General features: G+C 48.0%; 1 protein-coding gene across 1 annotated transcript; it reads right to left on the bottom strand.

The window, feature by feature from the left end:
• Positions 1 to 551: 551 nt before the first annotated feature.
• Positions 552 to 15470, bottom strand: RGCC (regulator of cell cycle). The gene is made up of 5 exons (XM_065901873.1): positions 15203 to 15470; positions 14495 to 14680; positions 5216 to 5323; positions 2627 to 2689; positions 552 to 926 (listed from the first exon to the last, which is right to left on the bottom strand). Exons 1-5 carry the CDS (start codon positions 15249 to 15251, stop codon positions 919 to 921), a joined length of 414 nt encoding a protein of 137 aa, XP_065757945.1. The 5' UTR covers positions 15252 to 15470; the 3' UTR covers positions 552 to 918.
• Between the last annotated feature and the right edge of the window lie 9380 nt (positions 15471 to 24850).

Here is a 24850-nt window from a genome sequence, read left to right as displayed (position 1 = left end):
ACAGAGAAGAGAAACCCAACTTCCATCAAAACCACAATCCTCTCAGGATGGAGGGAGGAGGTAGGGAGTTTGGGCTGGACATACACGCACTGCTGTGTTTAAGACAGAGGACCACCAAGGTCCTTCCGTGTGGCACAGGGGGCTCTGTTCAGTGCTGTGTGGGGGCCTGGACGGCAGGGAAGTTTGGAGGAGAATGGACACATGTATATGTGTGGCTGAGTCTCTTGGCTGTTCATCTGAAACTCTTACAACATTGTTCATTGGCTATACCCCAGCACAAAATAAAAAGCTTAAAAAAAAACCCCACAATGCTCAAATTAAAATTTCCCATCAACCATAGGCCAGAATTTCCCTTTAGAGTGCCGAATGAGCTTCAAAGTAACACTTTCTCTCACTAATCATCCTATTGCCTAGTGCAATGTGGCAGCACCCAGAGTCCCTATTAGAAGTCAAGAGGGATGTTATTTCCACTTGAATGCTACCTGGATGGAAACATATTGAAAGAAATCAAGAGGAAAAAAAAAAAAAAAGACGGCTTCCCAAAGACAGACTCCAGTTCAAACTTTATTTGCATACAAAAATATATTATAATGGGGAAAGCATATTACTGTTTCTGACTATATATAATTAATTACAAATATTTTCATAAAAGCATTTTAAATTACAGAGAAGCCATGTTTTAAGAGGAAATACAACATTAGCATGAGTCATCTGCTCTAATACGTTGCAAGCTGGTAAACAAAGTCAATCTCTAACCTGCCCAGAGATGAGCCCAAAAGTATTTTTAGGACAAGCCTGGTGGTGGGTGAGCAACTTCTCTGCCCCCTCCAGCAGCATATTCTGTAGCTGATTTTATCAGGTCCTCCGAGCTTTCTGAAACTTCTCCCTTAAGAATGAAAGGACCCAGAACTTCTTGTTTCACATACCTGTCGATAGAAGACAGAGAAGGTGATCCACTAGCGAAAATTGACAATTCCTATGCTTAACCATGGGCTTCCTAGGTAGCACTAGTGGTAAAGAATGCCAATGCAGGAGACTAAGAGATACAGGTTCGATTCCCGGGTTGGGAAGATCCCCTGGAAGAGGGCATGGCAACCCACATCAGTATTTTGCCTGGAGAATCCCATGCACAGAGGAGCCTGAAGGGCTACGGTCCATAAGATCAAAAAGAGTCAGACACAACTGAAGCGACTTGGCATGCATGCTCAACCAGAGCACACCTCTCAGACAGGCATCCAAGCACCGAACTTAAAGGTAGGCTTCCCATGTAATGTACGTCTGAAGAACTGGTATGACTGGGCAGCCTGCTGCAATTTTCATGAAGTCAACAAGCTTGTCCCACCGGTCTAACACAAACTGTGTTGCAATTACAATCATCTCTGTCAGAACAGACCTTGGTCTTCTGATGGAGGACAGTAGGGGTGATAAAGTCTTCTAGTAAACAGAAACTGCAGAAGAACTTTCCACCTAATATTAGGTAGGTCTGTCTGAAACCTTGTTTAAGAATAGAATTCTTTTTAAGTAACCAGCTTTGGATCTAGTTTTTCAGATCCTATCCAGCTACTTAGCATAGCACAGCATAAAATATGGAAAACCGACTCTTTCATTGTAAAATGAAAGGGGCTAGGATGAAATTCTCCAGGGCTGCTCTGTGACTGAACAAGGCCCCCCAAGGCTAAGTTGTGGAAACTGTCATCCAGGAAACTCCAGCTGACCCTTCTGGCACTTGTGATCCTGTTCTTTGGAAATAGAAGGTGTGGATTGATTCTCAGGGTCCTTTCTTCCAGGCACCCCCATGGCAATTATGATCTGATACCCTCGGTTCTCAAAAATTTTGGTCGCAGAGAATGGGGTGCCATTAGTGTAACTGCCAGATGGGAAACGGGGTACCACGTCTCTCATCCAGGTCTTTCGGTAACTGCTGTGGGTCTTTGGTTGTAAGGTCTCACCAAGCCAATTCTCTCTTTGGGAACCCAACCCTCTAGAAGTCAGATCAAACCCCTGGATCTAACTTGTGAAGTTTTCTCTGGTCCCTGAGATTGAACCCTCTGCACTGTCAGGATAATGATCTAGGTTGTGTCTGACTCTTTTCGACCCCATGGACTGTAGCCCACCAGGCTCCTTTTCCTCCACTCTCTCCCTTAGCTTGCTCAAATTAATGTCCACTGAGTTGGTGATGCTATCTAACCATCTCATCCTCTGCCACCTCCTTCTCCTTTTGCCTTCAATCTTTCCCAGCAACAGGGGCTTTTCCAATGAGTCAGCTCTACTACTCAGTATAATACTTGGTGGTCAATAAGCTGACTTCTTTCCTGAAGAGCCTGGCAGGCCACATGCTGGGAAGGCTGCAATCTCAATCTAACTACTACTTAACTCTCCACTTCTCAAACAAAATGCCATTGTTTGCTGGGGGCCAGTGCTCCCTGGTTGAAAAGGCAGTCAACATCAATGCCAGCTTATCCTCAGGATTTCTTTCTGAGCCACTAGGGTCCTGTTTCTGAACCTAAAAACACCTAATGATGTAACTTCCTGCCGCAGGCAAGCTGGTAAACATTACTGCACTTGATCAGAGGTGCTGGTTGGTTTTGTTTGATTTTTTTTTTTAAACTACCATGCATGTACTCACTTGCTAAGGTTCTGTCGAGATCAGCAATAAAGTCTTCTAGCTCTTTTGTATCTCCAAGTTTGGCTGAAAAACAAGAGTTCAGGTTCAGTTTCTATATTCAAGACAGCTGATGAACTCAACTTTTCCAGAATTATATGACCCCCCCATCTCTCTGTCTTCCGAGATTTTATTAAATAGTGTCCTGTACCAGCCCTAAGTGGTTGCTCCAATGTTCACTTACAGAAAACTCAGAAGCTTTTTCTGAAGATGTTTCTTTCTGGGTTTTGTAGTTCATCATCCCCCACTACCGACCCATGGTCCAGCAGCCTGGAAGAAGTAATTCTCTTCACTACTTTAAAAGCTGGGAGGTGGAGGCTTCCTTGTGGTCCGGTGGTTAAGAATCTGCCTACCAGTGCAGGGGACAAGTAGATCCCTGATCCACAAAGATCCCACGTGCCACGGAGCAACTAAGCCTTCGTGCCACAGCTATGAGCCCGGGCTCTGGAGCCCACGAGCCAGAACTACTGAAGCCCGAGTCCCTAGGGCCCCTGCTCCACAACAGGAGAAGCCCCTACAACGAGAAGCCCCTGCAGCACGACTGGAGAGTAAGCCCCCTGCTCACCACACCGAGAGGGAGCCTGTGTGTAGCAACGAAGGCCCAGCACAGCCAGAAATAAACAAAAGTAAAAACAAAGTTGAAAGGCAGAGTGAGACAGGGACAGGGAAGGAAGATAAAAAGTTTTAACTCTTCAACTGTGTAGGATCTGAGCTACCAGCCAAAGTATTTGGGAAGCAGTGTGTGGAATGCACACCCAGAGTCCCTAATTCCAGTTCAACTTCTCTGACGCAGTCTTGTTCACACTATCACTCCAGGGCAACACTTCAGCCCACGTGGTGCCCCCAGGGTGGAATTAACTAAGCGCTTCTGCTCCTTGTCAAGATGATACAGAGAAGGCGGCAGGAGGCTCCTGGGTCTGGGCAGCCTCATGCCACGCAGCCGTCAACACAGGGTAACGAGGCCCCATCGTGATTCTGTTCCATCCGCATCCTAAGACTTGTCCTTCTTTCTGCGTGTCTTATTTTTTCTCTAGAGCTCACCACTTATGCCTTCTCTGAATGCATGTCTTTATTAATTAGCCTCCTCAAGCAGTACATGCTCCTGCTCAGTCATCTCCGATTCTTCGAGATCCCATGGACTGAGCCCACCAGACCCCTACATCCAAAGGACTTCCCAGGCAAGAACACTGGAGTGGGCTGCCATCCCCTTCTCCAGGGGATCTTCCCGACCCAGGGATAGAACCCACATCTCTTGTGTCTCCTGCTTTGGCAGGCGGATTCTTTACCACTGCACCACCTGGGAAGCTGGCTACAAATAACTCACTGTTTTTAGCTTTTAAAGTCAATTTGCCACTACGGCTTTTCCCCCCCTCTTTAATTTCTACCTCTAGAGGATCAGGTAGCAAATCTGGGCATGTTTTAAGCCACTTTCTAGACTGTTCTGTCTCTCTTGATTCAACAGATCCATCACAGACGGAGGGCTGGACAATGGCAGAATTCCCAGGGGCTGCTAGCACCGCAATGTGGGGAGGACTTTAAAATGTCTCTTTTGAAAAAGGGCGAAATTCTGCCCTCCTGCCGGAGTGAGAAAATGATGAAATCTTCATATTTCTTTTTAACTATGTTCCATTTTTATTGCATTCTGCAACTATTTTCATCGAGTGTAATGTTTCTTAAGCAGAAAAAAACTCCTTTTGTTTTCAAAGGGCACTTGCCCAATAGAACATTCAGCTCTCTGGCTGGAGACAATTTACTAGCTCCAAAATATAAGAAACTGCTCATGCATCTTTAAAAAATTTTTTGTCTATTAATATCACAGTAGAGGCAGGCTGGAGCCGCTATTTTGAATTATGTTAGATCATCACTTGTTTCATAATGATGACCCCATTTAATTGCTAAATTGGTCATCTGAGAGCATTCTTTAAAGAGTTAATGCAATTAAAAAAAAAAGAACCCAACTTACTGCAAATCCTAACTGCTGAGTTTTACATTCTATAACCAGCCAGTCTAGGAGAACACTGTCATTTAGCACTGAATTGATAACAACACACAAGAGAAAACAAAATCTAGAGTCTACACGTTTTCTTTCTCCCATGGTTTCTCTACATGGTTTCCTGAAATAAAAAAGTGAAAGTGTTAGTCGCTCAGTCGTGTCCAACTCTTTGTGACCCCATGGGCTGTAGCTCACCAGGCTCCCTGGTCCATGGGATTCTCCAGGCAAGAATTCTGGAGTGGGTAGCCATTCCCTTGTCCAGAGAATCTTCCTGACCCAGGGACTGAAACGGGATCTTCCCACATTTCAGGTGGATTCTTTAACATCTGAGCCACCCGTCCCCTGCCACCCACCAGTATGCGATTTCACTTTCATGCTGATCAAAATCCTGAGAAATAACAAAATCTACTCCACACTGTACTGTATGAAGATACTAGTCTTCTCTATTTGTTTTGCACATTTGGACAAGATTGGTTAGGGGTAAGGCAGAAGAGAGAGGAGGCTGAGGGGGAGAGGGAATAAGGAAGCAAAAAAACTCACATTCCAACGAGTGGACTTACCTTTCCGAGCAGGGACAGAAGGACAGAGCAGCGCTGGGGTGCTGTCTGTCGGAGAATTCAGCTTTTCATCACTGAAGCTGAAGCTGTTCCTATAAAGCGATTCGGCACCTTTCAGGAAAGAAAACATAACTCATTAGAAATGGTTTCAGTCTCCTGGTCTATTGATAAGCAATAGTTTATCTCCAAAGAGAGCAAAGTTATAAAAAAAAAAAAAAAACCAATTGATTTCCAGATTTTGTATTTGTTCTTGTCGTTGTTTAGTTGCTAACTCGTGTCCGACTCTTTGCAACCCCGTGGACTGCAGCTCACCAGGCGTTCCTGTCCCTCACTATCTCTCAAAGTTTGCCCAAGTTCACATCCATTTTATATTTATGCTCCCAAATTTGAGGCAGGAGAGTGTGCCTGTGTGTGTGTGCATGTGTGTCTCCAATCAGGCACACCAAAGGCCCTTGCTTCCCTAAAAAAAGAAGGGTCAACAGGACCATCATGACCAGACCAGCCTCCTTTGCAACACAGGGCGCCCACTGCCCGGGTGTCTGACAGCTAAGCCAATGCTTGACTGATGGAGGCCAGGGGGTGGCTTGGGATTTGAGACACAAGGAACCATTTTTTCTGAAAAATGTCCCTTCTGCCCTCTGAACCCCCCAAAATAATACAAAGTTAAGGTTGGATCCCACTACTTAATAATTCTCCCTGCCTGCTCAAGAGAGAGTCTTTGTCATGGTTTTTCCTGAGCTCCTGTACCCTGGGGATCAGCTAGAGGATCAAAGACAGAGATTTCTTCTCCTGGAGGGTGCAGATTACAAACACATTGGGTGACTGGGTGGCTCCATTGTCCTGCTCCTGAAGACAAGACCGAGGCAAGGTCCCAGAAGCAAGGCTGAGCTGAGCGTCTAGGAAATCATCTCAGCTACCGAGTATTTGGGAGCCCTGGGACAAGACCATGTCTCTGGGCCCTTGCTTGTGTGAGTATGCTTGATCACTCAGTCGAGTCCGACTCTTTGCAACCCCATGGGCTGTAGCCCGCCAGGCTCCTCTGTCCATGGGATACTTCAGGCAAGAATACTGGAGTGGATTGCCATTTCCTTTTCGGGGGTGGGGGCTGGTGGGGGTGGGTTTGCTTACAGAATGAACTTGAAGGATGACTCAGTCCACCTTCCCATTTTACAGATGGGCCTTTGCTTACCCATCTGTAAAATGGGAAGGCGGACTTAATGATCCTTAAAGTGCCTTCCAGCTCTGAAGTTCTAAGATCCTATTTCTGAGTCGTGCCAAGGGAGAGGAAACCAACCCCAGCCAGCCCAGTTCTGTGGCGGGAACACAGAAAGGGCGCTGCTGGCTGAGCCGTACCAACCCAAAGACTCAGAGGCAGAGCCGGCGGTGGAAGCAGGATGTGGCCTCTGAGGTCACCGAGGAACAGCCTTCCTGGTTGAAACAAAACACAAAGCCTGGCACGGGGGTAGCACAGATGAGCTCTGGGAAGGCTGCTCAGGTGCAAGAGGGCCGCTGAGCTACCATGGCCCGGCCAGGCTCCCTGTCCTCCTCGGGATGCACCGGCTTCATTCAATCACCTCCAGCTCAGGAGGAGGCAAAACCTTCTTTCTTTGCTCCTCTTAACTCAAAAGGAACAGGACTCAGTGACAAAAGAGACACCCAGAATAAAAGAGGGCTTCCAGAAACAGAGGGTTCTGGCCCCAAGAGAATTCCTCTTCATCCCTAAAGACCGCCCCTCACAGGTCCCCCAAGGCCCCGAGGAGATGGTCCCAGGCCATCTTGTCTTCCTGGCTGACACACCCATTGCATTCAGTTTTCCAAACACATACAACCCTCACGGTTGATTCTTCCTTCTTAGTTCCAGTCCGGGCCACCTAAAAGGACCACAGTCGTTTTTCAGGGCTTTGATGATGAACACCTGCTGAGATCTGAAACTCTGACTCTTAGGCTTACATTTCCCCCAAAATGTATTTCCCAGAATAGTGGCCCTTTGAGAAGAACTGCATGGTCCCCGGACCCTGAGAAACACCGCGCCCCTTGGAGGGTCCTCTGATGAAACTCCGACGTGCCTGAGATGTCTTGTGATAAACAAGCCGGCTTAGCCCTGTCTCCCGGTCCCACTTGCCCACGGGACACTGTTTGGTGGCACCTCTGTTATTATCTCCCGGGACACGCGCACTCGCTGAACTCAAAGCGGGAAGCCCTCGCGCTGGCTTGTCAGCTGAGCCCCACTCTGGAGCGACGCGGGTCTTCTCAAGGGAAGCCCTTTTCCCCCCACACACGGGACGGCGGTCGTGCTCACTGCAGACCCACCACGTCGTGTTACCGCCTGTCACCTCATAAGACGCAGGGGAATCGCCACAAATAGAACCCGAGAGACTTGTGGGGAAAAGGCGAAGTGAGCCTGAGGGGCAGGAAAACCACAGAGAGCCCAGGGGAGGCGGGCCTCGAGCCCGCACTCGGGAGCCAGAAGGAAGGCGTGCAAGCCTCTGCAACAGGACCTTCAGCGCCAAAGGGCCCCCGCGAGCATCGCCCCCTTCCTGGGCCCAGAGTGTTAGCCTGGGCCCCGTGGGCGGCACCCCTGGCCTCCACCTCTCGGGGGCAGTCGGCCCTGCCAGCAGCACCGCCCTGCCTCCCGCCCCGTCCTGCACCCCGTCCTGCACCAGGACCCTGGCCCTGGACCTCACCTCTGTTCTGCCCCCACTACCCAGCATTTTACAGCGACGTATACTTACCCCTTGGATGCTGGGAAACACACACACACATTTGTTTGCCTCACACACAAGTAGACCAAGTGCTACTGAGTTTGGGAGAAAGTAATGAACTAGACGTGGAGACGGTCCCTGCAAAATGGTAGGAAACAGGAATCCGGTGAGGATTCATGACTCCTCGGGCAACTCGGTTGGTTTTGGGGACCCTGCAGGGTCACACTGTCCCAGGACACCACCACGGCTCACCACTCACCCTTTAGGGCCTGGGGCTTAAATTCCTTTTTGATCTAAGTATTTTCCTCAACCTCAGAAAATATACAGACAAGCTGACTGTTCCTTGACTGGCAAATTAGCTGCAAACTACTGAGCCAACTTTTCAAATAATCAGGAGTTGCCTCTTACTGATAATGAGCTCAGGCTACTCTCACAATGAGACGGAGGGGGAAAAAAATCCTAGTTACAATATTTATTTACAGTATCTGTAGATATAGACACACACAGGGAGGCTGGCCAACATGTGCCCACTTCTGCTCTCCTCTCACACCCCCAGACTCAAACACCCACACACACTCACACACGTTCTCACACACCAGCTCACGGATACACCTGGACGCTCAGTGCACAATTCAGGCCAGCCCTGACTCCAGGCTCCAAGATGTTCAACCATTAAGAGGAAACAGTCCCAGCATCCTTGAGGCAAACTTCTCCATGGTTCAGTTCCACTCTGTGGTCACGCTCTCTACACACGATTCATGAAAATAAGAACCACAACAATCTTAAGAGCCCCCAAACTCCTCGGGGTCCAGCAGAAGCTGTCCCCCTAGAGCTGTGCGGGACCAAGGCCGTGTGACCCTGTGCGAGTCACTTCATCGCGGAGCTGCAGTTTCTTCTCTTAAGAAAGGGGGATAAGAAACCCACAAGCTCCGTGTGCTGCCCATGGTTTTCAGGCTTTATTTTTTCAACAAACTGGAGGAAGGCATGCTCAGAAGAAAGGTCACCATAGGGAATAATAAGACTCCAGATTCTGGGGCCAAGCTTCTTCCTCTTCTTTAAAGAGTCGCAAAATTCTTAAGAAAAGAATTTTATCTTCAGAGGCGCGCTAGAACAAACCTCCCAAAAACAAACCCACCAACACAGAAGTAATCCAACCTCTCTTAACCCTTTATCCAATAAAATTTCATTCCACAGTGAATAAGACTGCACACTAGGTGTAAATTAAAAGGGAAGCAAAGCCTGCCTTCCTGTTCTTTTCACCCCCCTAGAACTCGATTTCTTGCAAAATAACAGCCAGTTAGTCTGACAAGGGACAGCAATGTGTTGCTGGCTGATAGCATAGTAATGTATTATTGCCCCACCCGGCATTAGTCGCTGCCATTAATAAGGACACACAGCAGTGATGATCTGGGGACCTGGTAGGTGGCAAAACTAGATATTGCAGGGCCTTACAACATCTATCGCCATCAGCTCTGCAGTCCCATCAGAAATGTCCTTGGCAAGTCAACTTGGCACATTGAAGCCAGGAACCTCAAATTCAGGGAGCAAGTTTGCTAAGACATCATCAAAAGAAATGTGAGCATATTAAATATTCTAACATCTTAACCATAGGAACGCCCACAAAGCTTGGAAAACTTGGCTACAAAAACAAAGACTTGTTTAAAAGGTAGACGTGTTTTTTTTTCCATTTGGGGGCGGGGAGAAAGGTAATTTGGGGGTTGGTACCAGCGTGTGTTACTCCAGAGGGAAGGAAAACCACAGACAGTAACCGTGGCCCGGAGCTCCTGTAAATATAGAACAATCCCACATGTTTCAGGCAAGCAAACCATAGTAATTAACTGAGAAAGAGAAAGCCTTGGACCTGTTTCCCTTTCGCCACAGGGAATGGTATGTGCGGGGTGGGGCAGGGGGGTGAACTCTCCCACTCAAAATCTAAATTCCAACAGCTGCACTGATAGAATAAGAAATCGTTTCTCAATTTCACCACTATTGTTCCAGCTTCTCTTCTGGGACTGCTCAGTCCCTCCATATGCCTCCAGGAGCCCACCAGTGATGGGGTTCCCAGGTTGCTCAGTGGTGAAGACTGTGCTTGCAATGCAGGAGCCACAGGAGACCCAGGTTCAATCCCTGGGTCGGGAAGATCCCCTGGAGGAGGGCACAGCAACTCACTCCAGTATTCTTGCCTGGAGAATCCTACAGACAGAGGAGCCTGGCAAGCCACAGTCCATAAGGTCACCAAGAGTCAGACATGACTGAAGCGACTAAGCATACACAGGCATACACGTCCACCAGTGACACTTGTTACCTGCCTGGAATTCCTAGCACACACCAGGACACCCCGAGGGCCCCTAACCCCTCATTCCCTGTCGGCTTGAACAAGGTCAAGTTTTGACCTCAGTGGCTCTTACATCAGATCAGCTGATAGGCTACCTGTCACACGTGCCCCCCAGGTCCTCTCTCCCAGAGCCAAGCTAGAACAGTCGAGGCAAAGAAATACAGACAATATAGGTTTTGCACAAGCTAAAGGAGCCAATTCCTCATTCCCTCCAATGGCCCAACAGAATCATAAAAGCCCCAGCATACAGAGTAGACTTTGGACCTTTTCTGTTAAGAGGCAAAAAACTCCCCCCCTCAAAAGGAAAAAGGAACCTCCAATCCATCAAAGATGTGAGTTTACATCACCTTTTAAAGTGCCAGTTAATATTAGAAACTTCCTGTAAAATCAATCCGTGGAATCATAAATTAACACTTTGGTTAAAATTTAGTATATGATGAGTTAAAATGTTATTGAACACATTTGAGAAGTCATGATGTGCATGTATAGTGCTGAAAGTACTGAAAGAACAACAGGGTTTTCAAGCTAAGTTCAAACCAAAGATGTTCATCATGCCTGCAGCATCTCTGAGGATCAGGCTTCAACCTCACTGCCCTGGCTCCTAACCGAGCTGCCTTCCACTGCTAAAGCTGAAACTGCTCTCACGAAACTGCCTGGTGTTATCTGTTGGAACCGAAATCTAGAAGAAAAGAACAATTCTCATCAACCCTCACTTGAATACCACCCCTAACGTGAAGTTGTCTTGCCGCTGTTGTGTTGGTCCTCTTCAAGTCTTAGGAGGATTCCCTGCAAGTAGAAACAGGAAGACATATTTCCTTATTAAACATCTGCTCTTCTCTCCAATGGAAGTAACTTGCTTCTCTGGTTAAAAGAAGGAATGTCTAGCTTTTCTCCTTTGGATGTGAGAAACCTATTTTTTTTTAATTGAAGTATAGTTGATTTACAATATTGTATTAGTTCTAAGTGTACAGCAAAACGATCCAGATATATATTCTTTTTAAATTTTTTCCATTATAGGTTATTACAAGATATGGAATATAGTTCCCTGTGCTACACAATAAATCCTGCTGTTTCTCCATTTCATATATGGTAGTATGTATCTGTTAATCCCATACTCCTAATTTATACTTCTCCTGCTTCCCCCGCCCACAGTAACCGTTAGTTTGCTTCCTCTGTCCATAAGAGTCTGTTTCTGTTTTGTAAATAAGTTCATTGGTACTATATTTTTAGATCCCACATATAAGTGATATCATATAACATTTGTCTTTCCCTCTAAATTTTTTTAAGAGAAAAAAAAGGTTCTTCAAAAAAGCAGGAATGCTGTGGGTACATCTTCAGAGTGATGGAGTTGTAAAACACAGGGCGAAAAACCAAAGTCCCAAAGGTTCAGAGCTTCATGGGAGCTTCATACATAACATGTTCATGCAAAACATTGGCCCAAATGTATCCAGCCTATGTGACACATCATGGCATGTGCATTTTATTGTTCTCTTAAAAACATCAAACAGGGCAAATATTTTCTTTCTAATCCTGAGCTTATGGATGTTTCTAGTGAGTGAAAGTCGCTCAGTCATGTCTACTCTTTGCGAACCCATGGACTATACGGTCTATGGAATTCTTCAGGCCAGAATACTGGAGTGGGCAGCCTTTCCCTTCTCCAGGGGATCTTCCCAACCCAGGGATCGAACCCAGGTCTCCCACATTACAGGTGGATTCTTTACCAGCTGAGCCACAAGGGAAGCCCAAGAATACTGGAGTGGGTAGCTAATAGCATCATTAAATAGAATCCTTTCCATTTCACAGCTAGAGAAACGGAGGCCCACTCCTCATGCAGGGCCCCAACAGAGCTCAGCCTGGGCTCCATGGACCCGGTGAGGGGACCGCGGCCTTAAAGAGACACCTTCAAACATGACCATGATTGACAAATAGGCACGTGATCCCTGTCCAAGTCTATCCAGGAGGACCTGGTTTCCACACCAGCCAACCAACCACGGTGACAGAGCAAAACGTTAGAGATAGTCCAAGTGGTTTCACTATTTAAATCAGGAAAAAAAGGAGACAAGAGTCTCCTTTGTTGGACTGTGGAAGGGAACATAGGAGATAGCACATTTAAGGCACAGCAAAGAGCTTGCTAATGGTAAGAACTAATAGATAATAACAGTAATCACAGAAAAGGCTTGGCAAAAGAGAGCTACTCTTATTTTCATCATCCTAGGGTATCTCCTCTTTGCTGGGGAGACCCTACATTTCAGTAGGATCCACCTCTCTCAAATACTCTCTTCCACAGAAAAGCATTGAACAGCTAAATGAGTATAACAAATGTCTGTGATCCATTCTGGGCGGCAATTAAGACACGTATTATGCATCCTTAAGAAATGACTATTTAGATACACACCGCTTCTGCCAAGACTATTTCTAACCAGCCTCGTGAGGGCCAAACTACACATTTATAGGAAAGACTAATGTCATCCAAGCCTTCTGCATACCCTCCGCTTACTTCTCTAACCACCAAACCAAGGGTCAGTTTAACAGTTAGCAACAAAGGCAGAAAATAAAGTCCACACACCCTAAGAAAAACTACAGACCATTCCAAACAATCTCCCCTGAAGCTGTTAAGAATGTGTTTTGAGTGCCTTTTCTTTGAGGCCCCCAGAAAACGGATCCCAGATCTGAAATCCTACCCAGAGGGAGTTGCAATCACCCATGAATGAGTGAGCTCAGGCCCTATTCTAGCCAAGTGCAGCTGTGGTTTAGAATGGAGCTGTTCTTTGCAAGAGAGCAGCCCTGAACACACTGTGCCAGCTTTCTTTCCCACGGGGGAGAGAATTTGTACTTGATGAATGTGCCCCAGTAGAAGGAGACACATTTAAGTTTGGCTACATACATTGAGACATATTTCAAAATTTTTTCAACTTCTCTTTGAAATTGAAAATAAGCGGTCAGGTCATTAGCAACATAGTCCAAACATACAGAAAGGAAAATTAACAGCAGATGATTCCATTCCCTTTCACCTCAAAAGCTGCAATTAGATCTAACCCTTGGGCAGGGCTGCCAAGGCAAGTCAAGCTGGAACTCTTAAGTTTCTGACTCCAAGCCTGAACTGGATGGCCAGTGCCCTTTATTCCTTTTCAGGAGGACAGCTCATGTGTTAAGTCCAAGACTGTATCTTTGCCCTGTAACAAGGAGTAGCTTCAGATCGCAAAAGAAGGGAATCACAAGGAAAGCTCATTGTTTTTACTTCCAGAGTCAAGGGCAGCAAAGGGAATGATATTCAGGCTGGTAACCCATCTAGGGAATGAAGCCTCAAGAATTATCCAGAAGTGTTCAAGATGCCCTTTGAAAAACAGTAAGTCATCCGGGTTGGGAAAAACGACAGTCACAGAAGATTGAAAAGTCACCCAATTTGCTCTTTGACACCTAAACACGTATCCATAATCCTTACAGGACGTTTGAGGTCCTGGAAAAAGTGGCCTCTCTTTTTAACAAGGTGATTTAGGGCAGCCAGACACTAGGGGTGGTCTCCACCAAGGGAAAGTCAGCAGGAAGTAGCTCTGCCTCCATCTGCTCCCTACAGCCCAACCCCCCTCCCTCCCCTCCCCCACCCCCAGCCTCAGACTGGGTACCAGGGTGGGGCCGGGAGTCAGAGCCAGCAGTTCACGTCATGGACCTGCCTGAAGGATGCGGGACACTCTCTAAATACTTGGACTTAGCAGCGCTAGGATTCTTTCAAAACTGCGAACAGTGTAACAGCAACTCCGGGGTGGGGGGGAGCTCAGGGCCAGGAGAAAGTGCAAGAAGCGTTTCAAACACCCCAAAAAAGGGAGCTTAAGAAACCTTTCCTGGTTTCACCAAAACGTCCATCCTGCGCCCTTCCGGGGGCTCTGGACCCCACGCCTGTGGCGCTTTCTCCACATCCTCTGAAGATGCTGCTGAAAGCGGCAAGGAGTGGGGAGAGGGCGCCCTTGGGGAGGCCCTCCTGGGTCCTGACACCTGCCGGCGGGCGGCGTGGAGCCCAGCCTGCCTTCCGCAGACCGCCCTCCGGGGTCTGCTCCCTGCCGGCCATGGGGCCCCGGAGACTCCTAGAGTCCTAGAGACGGCTCTGGGCTTCGGGGCTCGCTCGGCGGGACCCCCCGCCCGCGGTTTTCCGGATGAGCACGCTGAGCCGCGAGCCCAGGGCGCTCCCGCGCGGGCCGGGCGCCCGGACTGCCCGGGGCGCCACAGCTTCCGCGGCGGCGCCGCACTCACTCTCGGAGTCGCTGAAGCCGCTGCTGTCGCTGACGCTGGCGCTGCTGCGCCGCTTCATGCGCTCCAGGTGCTCCTCGTAGTGGAAGTGGCGCTCGTGGAAGGGCGACGCGAAGTCGGCCAGCACCGCGTCGAACTCGCATAGCGCGTCCGTCAGGTCCCCCGCGTCCGCAGAGTCCAAGGCCGGGGCTGCGCAGGGGCGAAGGGCGCGGGTGAGGGCGGGGGCGGGCGCCGGACCACCCTCCCGTCCCGCGTCGGGCCGGGGCCCCCGGGGTACCCCAGGGCCGCCTGCCCACGTGGACTGCGCTCCGGTCAGGGTCGGGATGGGGGGGCAGCCGGAGGTCGCCGCCGGCTGCTGGCTGTTATCTTTCAAGACTCTCCACCGTCCCCAGAAGTGTGCGCTAGCATCGCGCCCATTTTAGAGATAAAGAAACTGAGTCTCCACCCCCCGGGAGTTGCAAATCAAAGGTCACGCCGCTAAGCCGCGAGGCCGAGCTCTTGGCTGGTGGTGGACCTGTCCCCGCGCTCGCGGCCCCGGGGTCGGCGGGAGGACTGAGTCAGGATGCGCCCGTGACGTGTCCCCCAGCCCGGCGGGGGCAGAGCGGAGGCAGGGGGAGGAATGGAGAAAGAGTACGCGGGACCCTGCTTCTTTCGCCCCCAGCCCCCTGCAAGGCCCGGGTTTAAGGAGACCCACCCCGCCTCGCCACTCACCTGCGGCCGCGACGGCCGCGGGGCTGCCCTGCGCGACGGGCGGCTTCATGGGGGGCTCCGCCGGCGCGCGTCGCTGGGGGCCCGGGATCCTGCGAGGTCTGGGCACGGGGCTCGTGCAGACGTGCGTCCCGCTCTGGCAGTCCCCTCTCCGGGCAGCGTCCCGCTCAGGCCGCCCCCTCGCCCGGCCGCGCTCCAGCCGCGCCGCTGCCGGCACCGCGCGCTGGCCCTCCTTTTCCCCGGGTCGCCGCCGCCCGCCCGCCGCGAGGTCTTATAGCCGCGGGCGGGGGCGGGCCGGGGCGGGGCCGCGGGAGCCGGGCCGCCGGGTCTGTCCCCGCCGCCGCGCCTCGACGCCCCCGTCCCCCCTCCCCGGGCACCGGGCACCGCCCTCGCCACGCGCGCGCCGGGGAACCGCGGTGACGCCCAGTCGCCCGAGCCCGGGTTACAGCCCCAAATATTTACCCGCCGCTTCCCCCGCGCGCCCTGACGATGGGCCCCCACGGACGTGGCTTTGGCGACACCCCCAGAATCCCAAGCACAGAGTTTGCGGCTGTGCTTCCCTGCCGGTGCCCTTAAGCTCCTCCAGCCTCAGTTTCCTCGTCTGTGAAAGGGAAATGCCTGGCCCGCCGGCCTTGTTGCGAAGAATAGAGCAGCCAGGAGCCGTGGAAGAGCCTGACCCAGGTGGGAGCCGCAGGGGTCCCTCCCGCGCGTTCCCTCCCCATTGCTCCCAAGGCCCGTGAGGACTTCGGGTGCACGGAGTGCCGAGGGCAAGGCGGACAGGGGGACAGAAGTCGGTAGAGTCCCCGGTTTTGCAGCTGCCGTCCCTGCGCCCGGGGCCTGACTGCAGTCCTGGGTTTCGTGGTAGGAGTTTGTCGAGGGAAGAGATTACTACGTGGATGCAGCGCGAAGCCGGCGCCTCTCAGCGCCCACACTGAGCCACCCCGCCCAGCCGCCTGGCAGGGGACCAGTCCTGACCCTAAAAGCCCTACACTGCCCTGCCCCGAGGCGGTGGCCACTTGGCACAGGTGGCTTCTTAAATGTAAAGCGACTGAGTGTGTTAGTTGCTCCGCTGTGTCTGACTCTTTGCGACCCCGTGGACTGTGGCCCGATCAGGCTCCTCTGTCCATGGGACTCTCCAGGCAAGAGTACTGGAGTGGGTGGCTGTGCCCTCTTCCATGGGATCTTCGGCATTCAGGGATGGAATCCCAGGGCATGTCTTCTGCATTGCAGGAAGATTCTTTATTGCTTAGCCACCAGGAGGGCCCATAGGTAACTAAAATAGAAGAGAATAAAATGAACAATTCAGTACCCTAGTTGCTCAGGACACCTATCAGGTGATTAAAAGCCATCCTCACTCAGAGTCCTATTGGACGGTGCTGCCAGGATGTCTGCCCACAAACCAGCCTCAGAGGAAAGGGAGGTGTCACTCCAGTTGTCAAAGGCCTCCTTGGGCAGGTCTTGGGATGCACCCTTTTCAGGCCCACAGCAGCCCTGAGAGGTAGAATTACTGCTTCTGTATTACACGCAAGGAAACTGAGGCACAGAGCGCTTAAGTAGCATGCTAGTCACCTAGTGATGGAAAGGCAGGTGTCTGGTTTCGGAGCTGGTCGGGGCTTCCAGTAGAGAGCGGAGCAGAGCGGAGCAGACCGGAGGGAGAGGCTCCAGTTAAGGGTGCAGTTACCCCAGGTTCTTGATGCAACATAGCAAAGGGTACACATCTTTTTTCTTCCTTTTGCCACTTTCATTACTTTTTTAAAGTCTGTTTCCCTCTCTCATACTCTCTGACTTGCTGTGGTACCCACAGGGGGATGCCCTGGGAGGAAGGAGCAGTCGCCCACCTAGGAGCTGAGGCAAAGGGGGCTGCCTCACAAATGCAGCGGCTCACGCCCTCTTTGGCCAGGCTGGGAGGCAGGGCAGTGGACATCCCAGCCCAACTCTTGCACGACGGCTCAGAGGTCAGGCCCTCTCAGCTGTAGAAACAGTTAAGCCAATCTTCAAAGAACCTTGTTGTTCAGTCGCTCAGTCGTGTCCACTCTTTGCAACCCCATGGACTGCAGCGCACCAGGCTTTCCTGTCCTTCTCTATCTCCTGGAGCTTGCTCAAACTCATGTCCCTTGAGTGGGTGACGCCATCCCACCATCTCATCCTCTGCCGTCCCCTTCTCCTCCTGCCCTCAATCTTTCCCAGCATCAGGGTCTTTTCAAATGAGTCGGCTTTCACATCAGGTGGCCCTAGTACTGGAACTTCAGCATCAGTCCTTCCAATCAAGATTCAGGGTTGATTTCCTTTAGGATTGACTGGTTTGATTTCCTTGCAGTCCAAGAGCCTACAGAACACTTTTTAGTGGCTATGCCAGTTTACTGAGAGAGTGACAATGAGGATCACCTTACCTCTACCAGGAGAAGTTGGTTGGTTTGTTGCTGTCTCTGCACCCCACTGTAAGGGAACTCCCTCGCCCAAGCACTGGGGAGATGGATCGGCAGGGGTCTCAACTCAAAGTGTCACCTTCTCTAGGATGGGGTCACTTCCATTCTGGAGGACTACTCCCTCTCTTTCCTAATTATAAATATAACAGCACTCTGTGTACCCACCACTGAAAATGAACACATGTTGACATCCTGTCATTTTTGCTTCAGATTTTTTGAGGCGTAACTTATATACAATAAAGTATGCAAATCTTGAGTGCACAGTTTGCTGAATTCCTGCCTATATATGTGCTTAGTCCGTGCTTGGTCCCTCAGTCATGTCTGACTCTTTGCAACCCCATGGACTGTAGCCCACCAGGCTCCTCTGTCCATGGGATTTTCCAGGCATGAATACTGGAGTGGGTTGCTACTTCCTTCTCCAGGGGATCTTCCCGATCCAGGGATCAAACCTGTGTCTCCTGCATCTCCTGCATTGGCAGGTGGATTCTTTACCACTAGCGCCACCTGGCAAGCCCAAGAATACTGGAGTGGGTAGCCTTTCCCTTCTCCAGGGGATCTTCCTACCTCAGGGATCGAACCTAGGTCTCCTGCAGTGCAGGCAGATTCTTTACCATCTGAGCCACCAGGGGACCTATAAATACACCTGTGTAATTACTATCTGGATCAAGATATAGTAGTCTGTCATCATCCCAGAAGGGTCTCTGTCATTTTCCAGTCAATAACACCTCAAAAGTAACTCCTATTCAGAGCACTAACTCCTCTTCTGAATTCTGCCACCAGGAATGACTTGCCAACTATAATCATACTGTATGTATTACTTTATATCTGACTTCTTTTGTGTAACAGTATGACCATGAGATGCATCCATGTAGTTGCAGTATGAACCCATCCTCCTGTTGGTGGAGATGTGAGTTGTTATGTTTTTGTTGTTGTTGCCACTGTAATGTAATGTAACAAGTATTCTTGCACCTGTCTACTGGTATACAAAATCATTGTCTATAGGATATATATCTGGAAATGGAATAACCAAAATGGCTTGAGGATCTCTATCACTGGCTAGTATAAATAAGCAGCTATGTACAGCTCATACATTTCTTTTGCTCCCCCTAAACACTCAATTCTCTTGGGTTGATACCTAGGAGGGAATTTCAGAATCACATGCTAGGTGTATGTTTCTCTTTTGAAGATACTGCCAAAGAGTTTTCTGAAGTAGTTGAATGAACTATCAGCAATGTGGGAGAATTCCAGTTGTTCCATATTTGGGTCAATACATGATACTTGTTCATTTTAGCCATAGAGGTAACTGTACTAGTATCTTACTATGGGTTCTTTTTTCTTCTTCCTGTGACTTTAATTCATATTTCCCTAGTAAGTAAGTAAATTGACCACCTTTTCATATGCTTCAAACATTTCTTGGCAAGAGAAATAGAATACAAATACCGTTGAAAACTTCTTTTCCATCCTTCCAAGTCCCATCCTCTCCCTCCCCAGAGATCAACATTACTATGGATTTGGGAAGTACCCTTCCCATCCATGTTTGTGCAACCAAATCATATTTACACTAAAAAAAAAAAATAGTATTGCTTTGTATGGTTTTTAAATTTACATAACTAATGCTGAACATGCTTTGTTTTCATTCAACAATTTTTACATAAGTTGATACACACAGATCTAGTTTATTCATTAAGTCTGCCAAATAGAATTCTATTGGATGACTACAGAACAGTATATTTACCCACTCTCGAGTTGATGGGCTCTGAGGTTATTTCAGGTTTTCTCTGTCACTAACAGTACTTAGCTAAGCTGCCCTGACCTGTCTGTTAGGGTGCACATGCAATCCACTTCTGCGTTCCTTGTGAATCCCTTCCTAGAACCACACAGGAGGCAGAAGTTAGGCCCTCTCTCCCTTGAGCCTTCTGGCTGGGTTTCGTGTTCTCTTCCAGGGCCCCCTGTGGTCCCCAGTCCCCTGCCCTTGGTGGTGAGGATGGTAAGTGACCACGTTGCTCAGGGCTGACCTTGTCTCTCGCTGAGGAGGGCTGGGGAGCCTTGTCTTTCATGAGCCCTGAACCTAAATTAGCTATGAAATCTTTACACTATGAGGGCTTCACTGGTGACTCAGATGGTAAAGAATCCGCCTGCAATGCAGGAGACCGGGGTTCGATCCCTGGGTTGGGAAGATCCCCTGGAGGAGGCCATGGCAACTCACTCCAGTATTCTTGCCTGGAGAATCTCCATGTACAGAGAAGCCTGGTGGGTTGCAAAGAGTTGGACATGACTGAGCGACTAATTGTGGCAACACACTCACTTTACACGATAGTTTACATATATGTCAAGTTCCAGAGGTCATTCGGTCACACAGGCCTGCTTTGAGAAAGACTTGAGGTAGCTTGTAATTCTGAAACAGGAAATCACAACTTCTTACATTTTTAAAGACCAGTTCTCTGCCTTAATTGGCATCTCTTCCCCTTGCAAACTGTTAACCACTCTCTCCTGAAAGTTTTTCCTGAATATGTGTCTAACCACCTCACCATTTCTTCTCAGAACCATTTCGTCTACTGCTTAATTAAAGTCTGAATCCTCTACAACTCCTTCTTCTCACCTATATACTCTGGCTGGGCCAGCTCATCCCCTATCAAGACTGTAACTAACATTTACAAGTTTTCAAATTTTTGTCTCCAGACAAGATTTTTTTCCCCCTTAAGTCTCTTAAATCCAATCACCAAAAGACTCCTAGCATTCCTTTACAGATGTAATACGGAAGAAACTTTTGTTTCCTAATGTCGGTTCTCCCCTTCAGACCCATAGATTCCTGAAATAAAGACTGTATTTCTCAACCACCCTTGCGGTTGTGGGTGGTCATGTGACTTAATTCTGGACCACGGGTTCTGAGCAGATACTCTATGCAAATCTTTGAGATGTAGCCTCAAGGGAAGGGGACAGGCACCCTTGTCCTTGCTGCTCCCTGATGGATGGAAGACAGACTTGAAGCTGGATTTCACACCACGAGGTGGAAGCCGTAAATTGAGGATGATGGTGAAAGGATAGGAGAATTCCAGAGCCTTATTTCCTGCCGCCCCCACACCAACCGAATCCAGGAATACCAACACCTACGTGAGAGAAAAACAAAAAACAGTGTCCATCTGTGTAAGCCACTACTGTGGGGACTTCTGAGCCTTGTAACTGAACTTCATCCTGACACCTAATACTTCACACAAGTCTCACCAGGAGTCCCTCCTCTCTGGAAGTGTAAGAGAGAGGCATTTCCTTATTGCTTAAGCAGGTTTGGATTGTGTTTCATTGACTATATTAGATTTCTAGGGCTGCCATAACAAACTACCACAGGCTGGGTGGTTGCGACAAAAGAACTGTATGATCTCACAGTTCTGGAGGCCAGAAGTGCAAAACCAAGGGGTCAGCAGGGTTGGTTCCTTCTGAAGGCTGAGAGGGAGAATCAGTTCGCACCTCTCCCCGAGCTTCTGGGGGTTTCCTGGTCTGTAGGCGCACCACTCTGACCTCTGACTCCATCTGCACGTGGCCTTTCCCCTGTGTGTCTTTGTCTGTGTCTCTTCCCATCTTCTTAAGGACACAGTCATATTAGATTGGGGTTCACCTCATTCGGTATGTGCGTGTGCACTCAGTGGTGTATGACTGCAGTCTCCCAGGGACTGTAGCCTACCAGGCTCCTCTGTCCATGGGATTTTCCAGGCAAGAATACTGGACTAGGGCGCCATGCCCTCCTCCAGGGGATCTTCCCCACCCAGGGATCCAACCCACGTCTCTTGTGTCTCCTGCATTGGCAGGAGGATTCTTTACCACTTTTGCTACCTGGGAAGCTCCGCACTACCTTGACTTACCTTGATTACATCTATAAAAAGCCTATTTCCAACCAAGGTCCCATTCACAGCTATGAGGGGTGAGGACTTCGGCGTATCATTGGTGGCTAGCAGGGGGTTAAATTCAACTCACAACAGTGATATAAGTAAAAAATTGACCTATAGTAGTGAAAATCATCTCAAAGAAGAAATTAAAGTTACACTATCTGATTTGAGGACTTCCTTTAAAGTTACAGTTATTAAAATTATATTATTGGCCAAGGATTGCCAATACCAGAAAAAAGTTCAGAAATAAATGCACACATATTTGGTTAATTGATTTATGAGAAAGGTGTCAATGCAATTCAACAAGGAAATAAAAATCTTTTCAACAAGTGGTGCTGGAATAACTATATATCTGTACAGAAGAAAAATGAACAATAAAACTTACTATACAGTCTATATAAAAATTAACTTGAGATAGATCATATACCTAAACATAAAAGATACATTTACAGCGCTTCTAGAAGAAAACATAAGCACATATACTCAAGGCTTGGATACAGGGAAAGATTTTTAAATGGCATATAAAAGGCACTAATCATTCTTTTAATTGAGAAATCAGACCATCAGAATTTAAAAATTTTGTTCATCAGATACCATTACAAAAAGAAAAAGGCAAGCCACAGACTGAAAGAAAATATTGAAATTCATACATCTCACAGGATTTGCTTTTAGCATATATGAAGATCATCTATTAATACAAATTAAGAAGAAGAAGATAAACAATCTAGGGGAACAAAACATGGACAAAACATTTGAACACACATCTCACAAAAAAAAATATAGGAATGACTAATAAACACATGAAAAGTCAAACATGGAATTACCCTGTGACTTAGCAATTCTCATACATTTTTGTCCAAAGAAAAAATATATGTAGGAAGAATTTTTATTCATAATAACCAAACACTGGTGACAATCCAAATGTCCATCAACAGAATAGACATACAACTGGGTATGCCTGCCAGAATACAGCTCAGCAAAGAAGAAGCAAACTACTGAGACACTCAGCAACATGGACAAAGCTTAGAGATATGGTGCTCGCCAAAGGATGCTGCAGCGTGTGGAGTAACAGCCCCTCAAAGACATCCAGCTCTCATCCCACGACCACATGGCAGAAGGGAAGGTTGGTAATGGGGGGAGGCTGTGCTTGTGTGGGGGCAGGAGGTACCTAAAAAGTTTCTGTACTTCCACACATTTTGTTGTGAACCTAAATCATTCTTCAAAATGAAGTCTATTTAAAAAAAACAAAACAGTAAATGAAGTCATGGCATAGAAAACAAGGGATCTTTCAGAGAAAGAAAACTACCTACCTCCACGTGATTTTTTTCAATTACCTCAGTATAATCAACATACAATAAATGGCACAAGCTTTGAGTATACAATCTGATAAGCTTTGGCTTCTGTTGGCAAGGTAGGGAACATAGCCACCACCCCCAAAGTTTGCTCTGACCCCACTGTCATCCCCTCCAGCCCCATTCCCAGGTAACTGATCTGCTTTCTGTCACTCTGGATTAGTTTCTGTTTTCTAGTATTTTAAATAAATGGAATCATACAGTATGTACCCTTCTTCTGTAATTATTTTGAACCTTTTCCATGTTGCAGTGTGTATCAATCACTCACTCATTTCTTTATTGCTAAATAATATTCCACTGTATGGATATACCACAGTTTATCTCTTCACCAGTTGATGGACATTTTTGGTTGTTTCTAGTTTTGAGTATTATAAACAAAGCTGGTACACAAGTAAGGACAAATGGTTTTGGTTCTCTTAGAAATACCTCAGAATAGAAAGACTGGATCATAAGATAGGTATGCATTTAACTTTTAACAAAAGAAAAGCAAATTTAATGTTATTTTAAACCAAGACAACACACGGTGAGTCTCAGGCAGTCTCAAGACAGGAGTTTCCCTAGTGCCAGATTCTGTGACTTTCTGCTGCCACCCTCTGGGGAGCAAAAAGAGGAGACAGCTGTCCTCAGAAGTTCACTCCCAGGACCAAGATCTGTCCTGCTTTCTCTGATCTCTCTAACTATGTTGCCCCCATCCACATACCCACAGCCCACCGCCCATTCCTGAGCCATTTGCTTAACTTGATTATGCTCATGCGTGCTTAGCCGTGTTCAGTCCTATCCAAATCTGCCACCTCATGGACTATAACCACGGGGTTGCGAAGAGTTTGTCCATGGGATATCCCAGGCAAGAATACTGAAGGGGGTTGCCACTTCCTCTTCCAGGGGCATCTTCCCAACCCACGGATTGAACCCACGTCTCCCGCATCTCCTGCATCTCCTGCATCAGCAGGTGGACTCTTTACCACTGTGCCCCCTGGGAAGCCCCTAACTTGATTATAGAGATGGATTTGAGTGGTTAAAAATCACAAACATAACTCTGTGGGAAGGAGCAAGAACATGGGCATAAACCTTCTCTCCAGCACTTTGTAGCATCTTAATGTCACAGAGGAAAAAAGAACTTCGAATGCTGAAATTGAGCTAGCACTCTTTTTTAAACCCAAACCAGCTTGGCAAGTTGTAGAGGTGTTTTTTAATTCCAGCATCAGGCACACAGTAACTACTTAATTTGCATTTGAGTGAGCAAATGACTACCACACACATTCCTCTAATTCATCACACAAAGCTGCAGTTGGTTCAGGGCAGGAGTAGGTAATGAACTCGGAGGTCAGAAGGCCTGGACTCCAGGGCTTGTCTTGATGTTAAGCTGCCTGTGCACTGTGGGAAGGACATGGACCTTTTCTGTTTCATTTTCCTTAAATATAAGATAAGAAAACAACATGATGTCTTTAGCTTTGGGGGCATTTAAATAAGATGACACATGCAAAAACCCTTTTAAAAATGTCTACATTTACAAAATTTATTTTGTAGTACAAATGTATTAGCAAATAAAAACAGTTATACAATATGGCTTTTTTTACATTGTATCCCTGGGTCGGGAAGATCCCCTGGAGAAGGGAATGGCAACCCACTCCAGTATTCTTGCCTGGAGAATTCCATGGACAGAGGAGCCTGGTGGGCTGCAGTCCGTGGGGTCACAAAGAGTCGGACATGACTGAGCAACTAGGCCATCCCCAATACCCAGGGTTTATTTTAGATGAACATTTGATCTGGGTTGGGGTCAGGGTTCATAACTGTAGATGGGAAGTGATAAATGATGGCCTTCTGAGGTCTGGACAGTGGATTCTCCATCTTCTACATTCCATCACACTGTTTTGTGCATTCCAACGGGGTCAGTTGACTCTTTCCTGTGTTTTAACACTAAAGCTCACATGGGTAGAAATGAATAAATGGGGACTTTCCCATTGATAGGTAGATTTTTAACCAGCTGAGCTACCA

This window comes from Muntiacus reevesi, chromosome 11, assembly GCF_963930625.1.
Source record: "Muntiacus reevesi chromosome 11, mMunRee1.1, whole genome shotgun sequence".
NCBI classification, from domain to species: domain Eukaryota; kingdom Metazoa; phylum Chordata; class Mammalia; order Artiodactyla; family Cervidae; genus Muntiacus; species Muntiacus reevesi.
This window is presented reverse-complemented; position numbering and strand designations above follow the sequence as displayed.

Bases quoted from the DNA above. Each gene is read 5' to 3' on its own strand.
- RGCC (XM_065901873.1), bottom strand. From the start codon at position 15,251: ATGAAGCCGCCCGTCGCGCAGGGCAGCCCCGCGGCCGTCGCGGCCGCA. The intron at 14,681-15,202 runs GTGAGTGGCGAG...GCCCCTGCGCAG, and splicing joins CGCGGCCGTCGCGGCCGCAG to CCCCGGCCTTGGACTCTGCG. The intron at 2,690-5,215 runs GTAAGTCCACTC...CTTGTTTTTCAG, and splicing joins TTCTGTCCCTGCTCGGAAAG to CCAAACTTGGAGATACAAAA.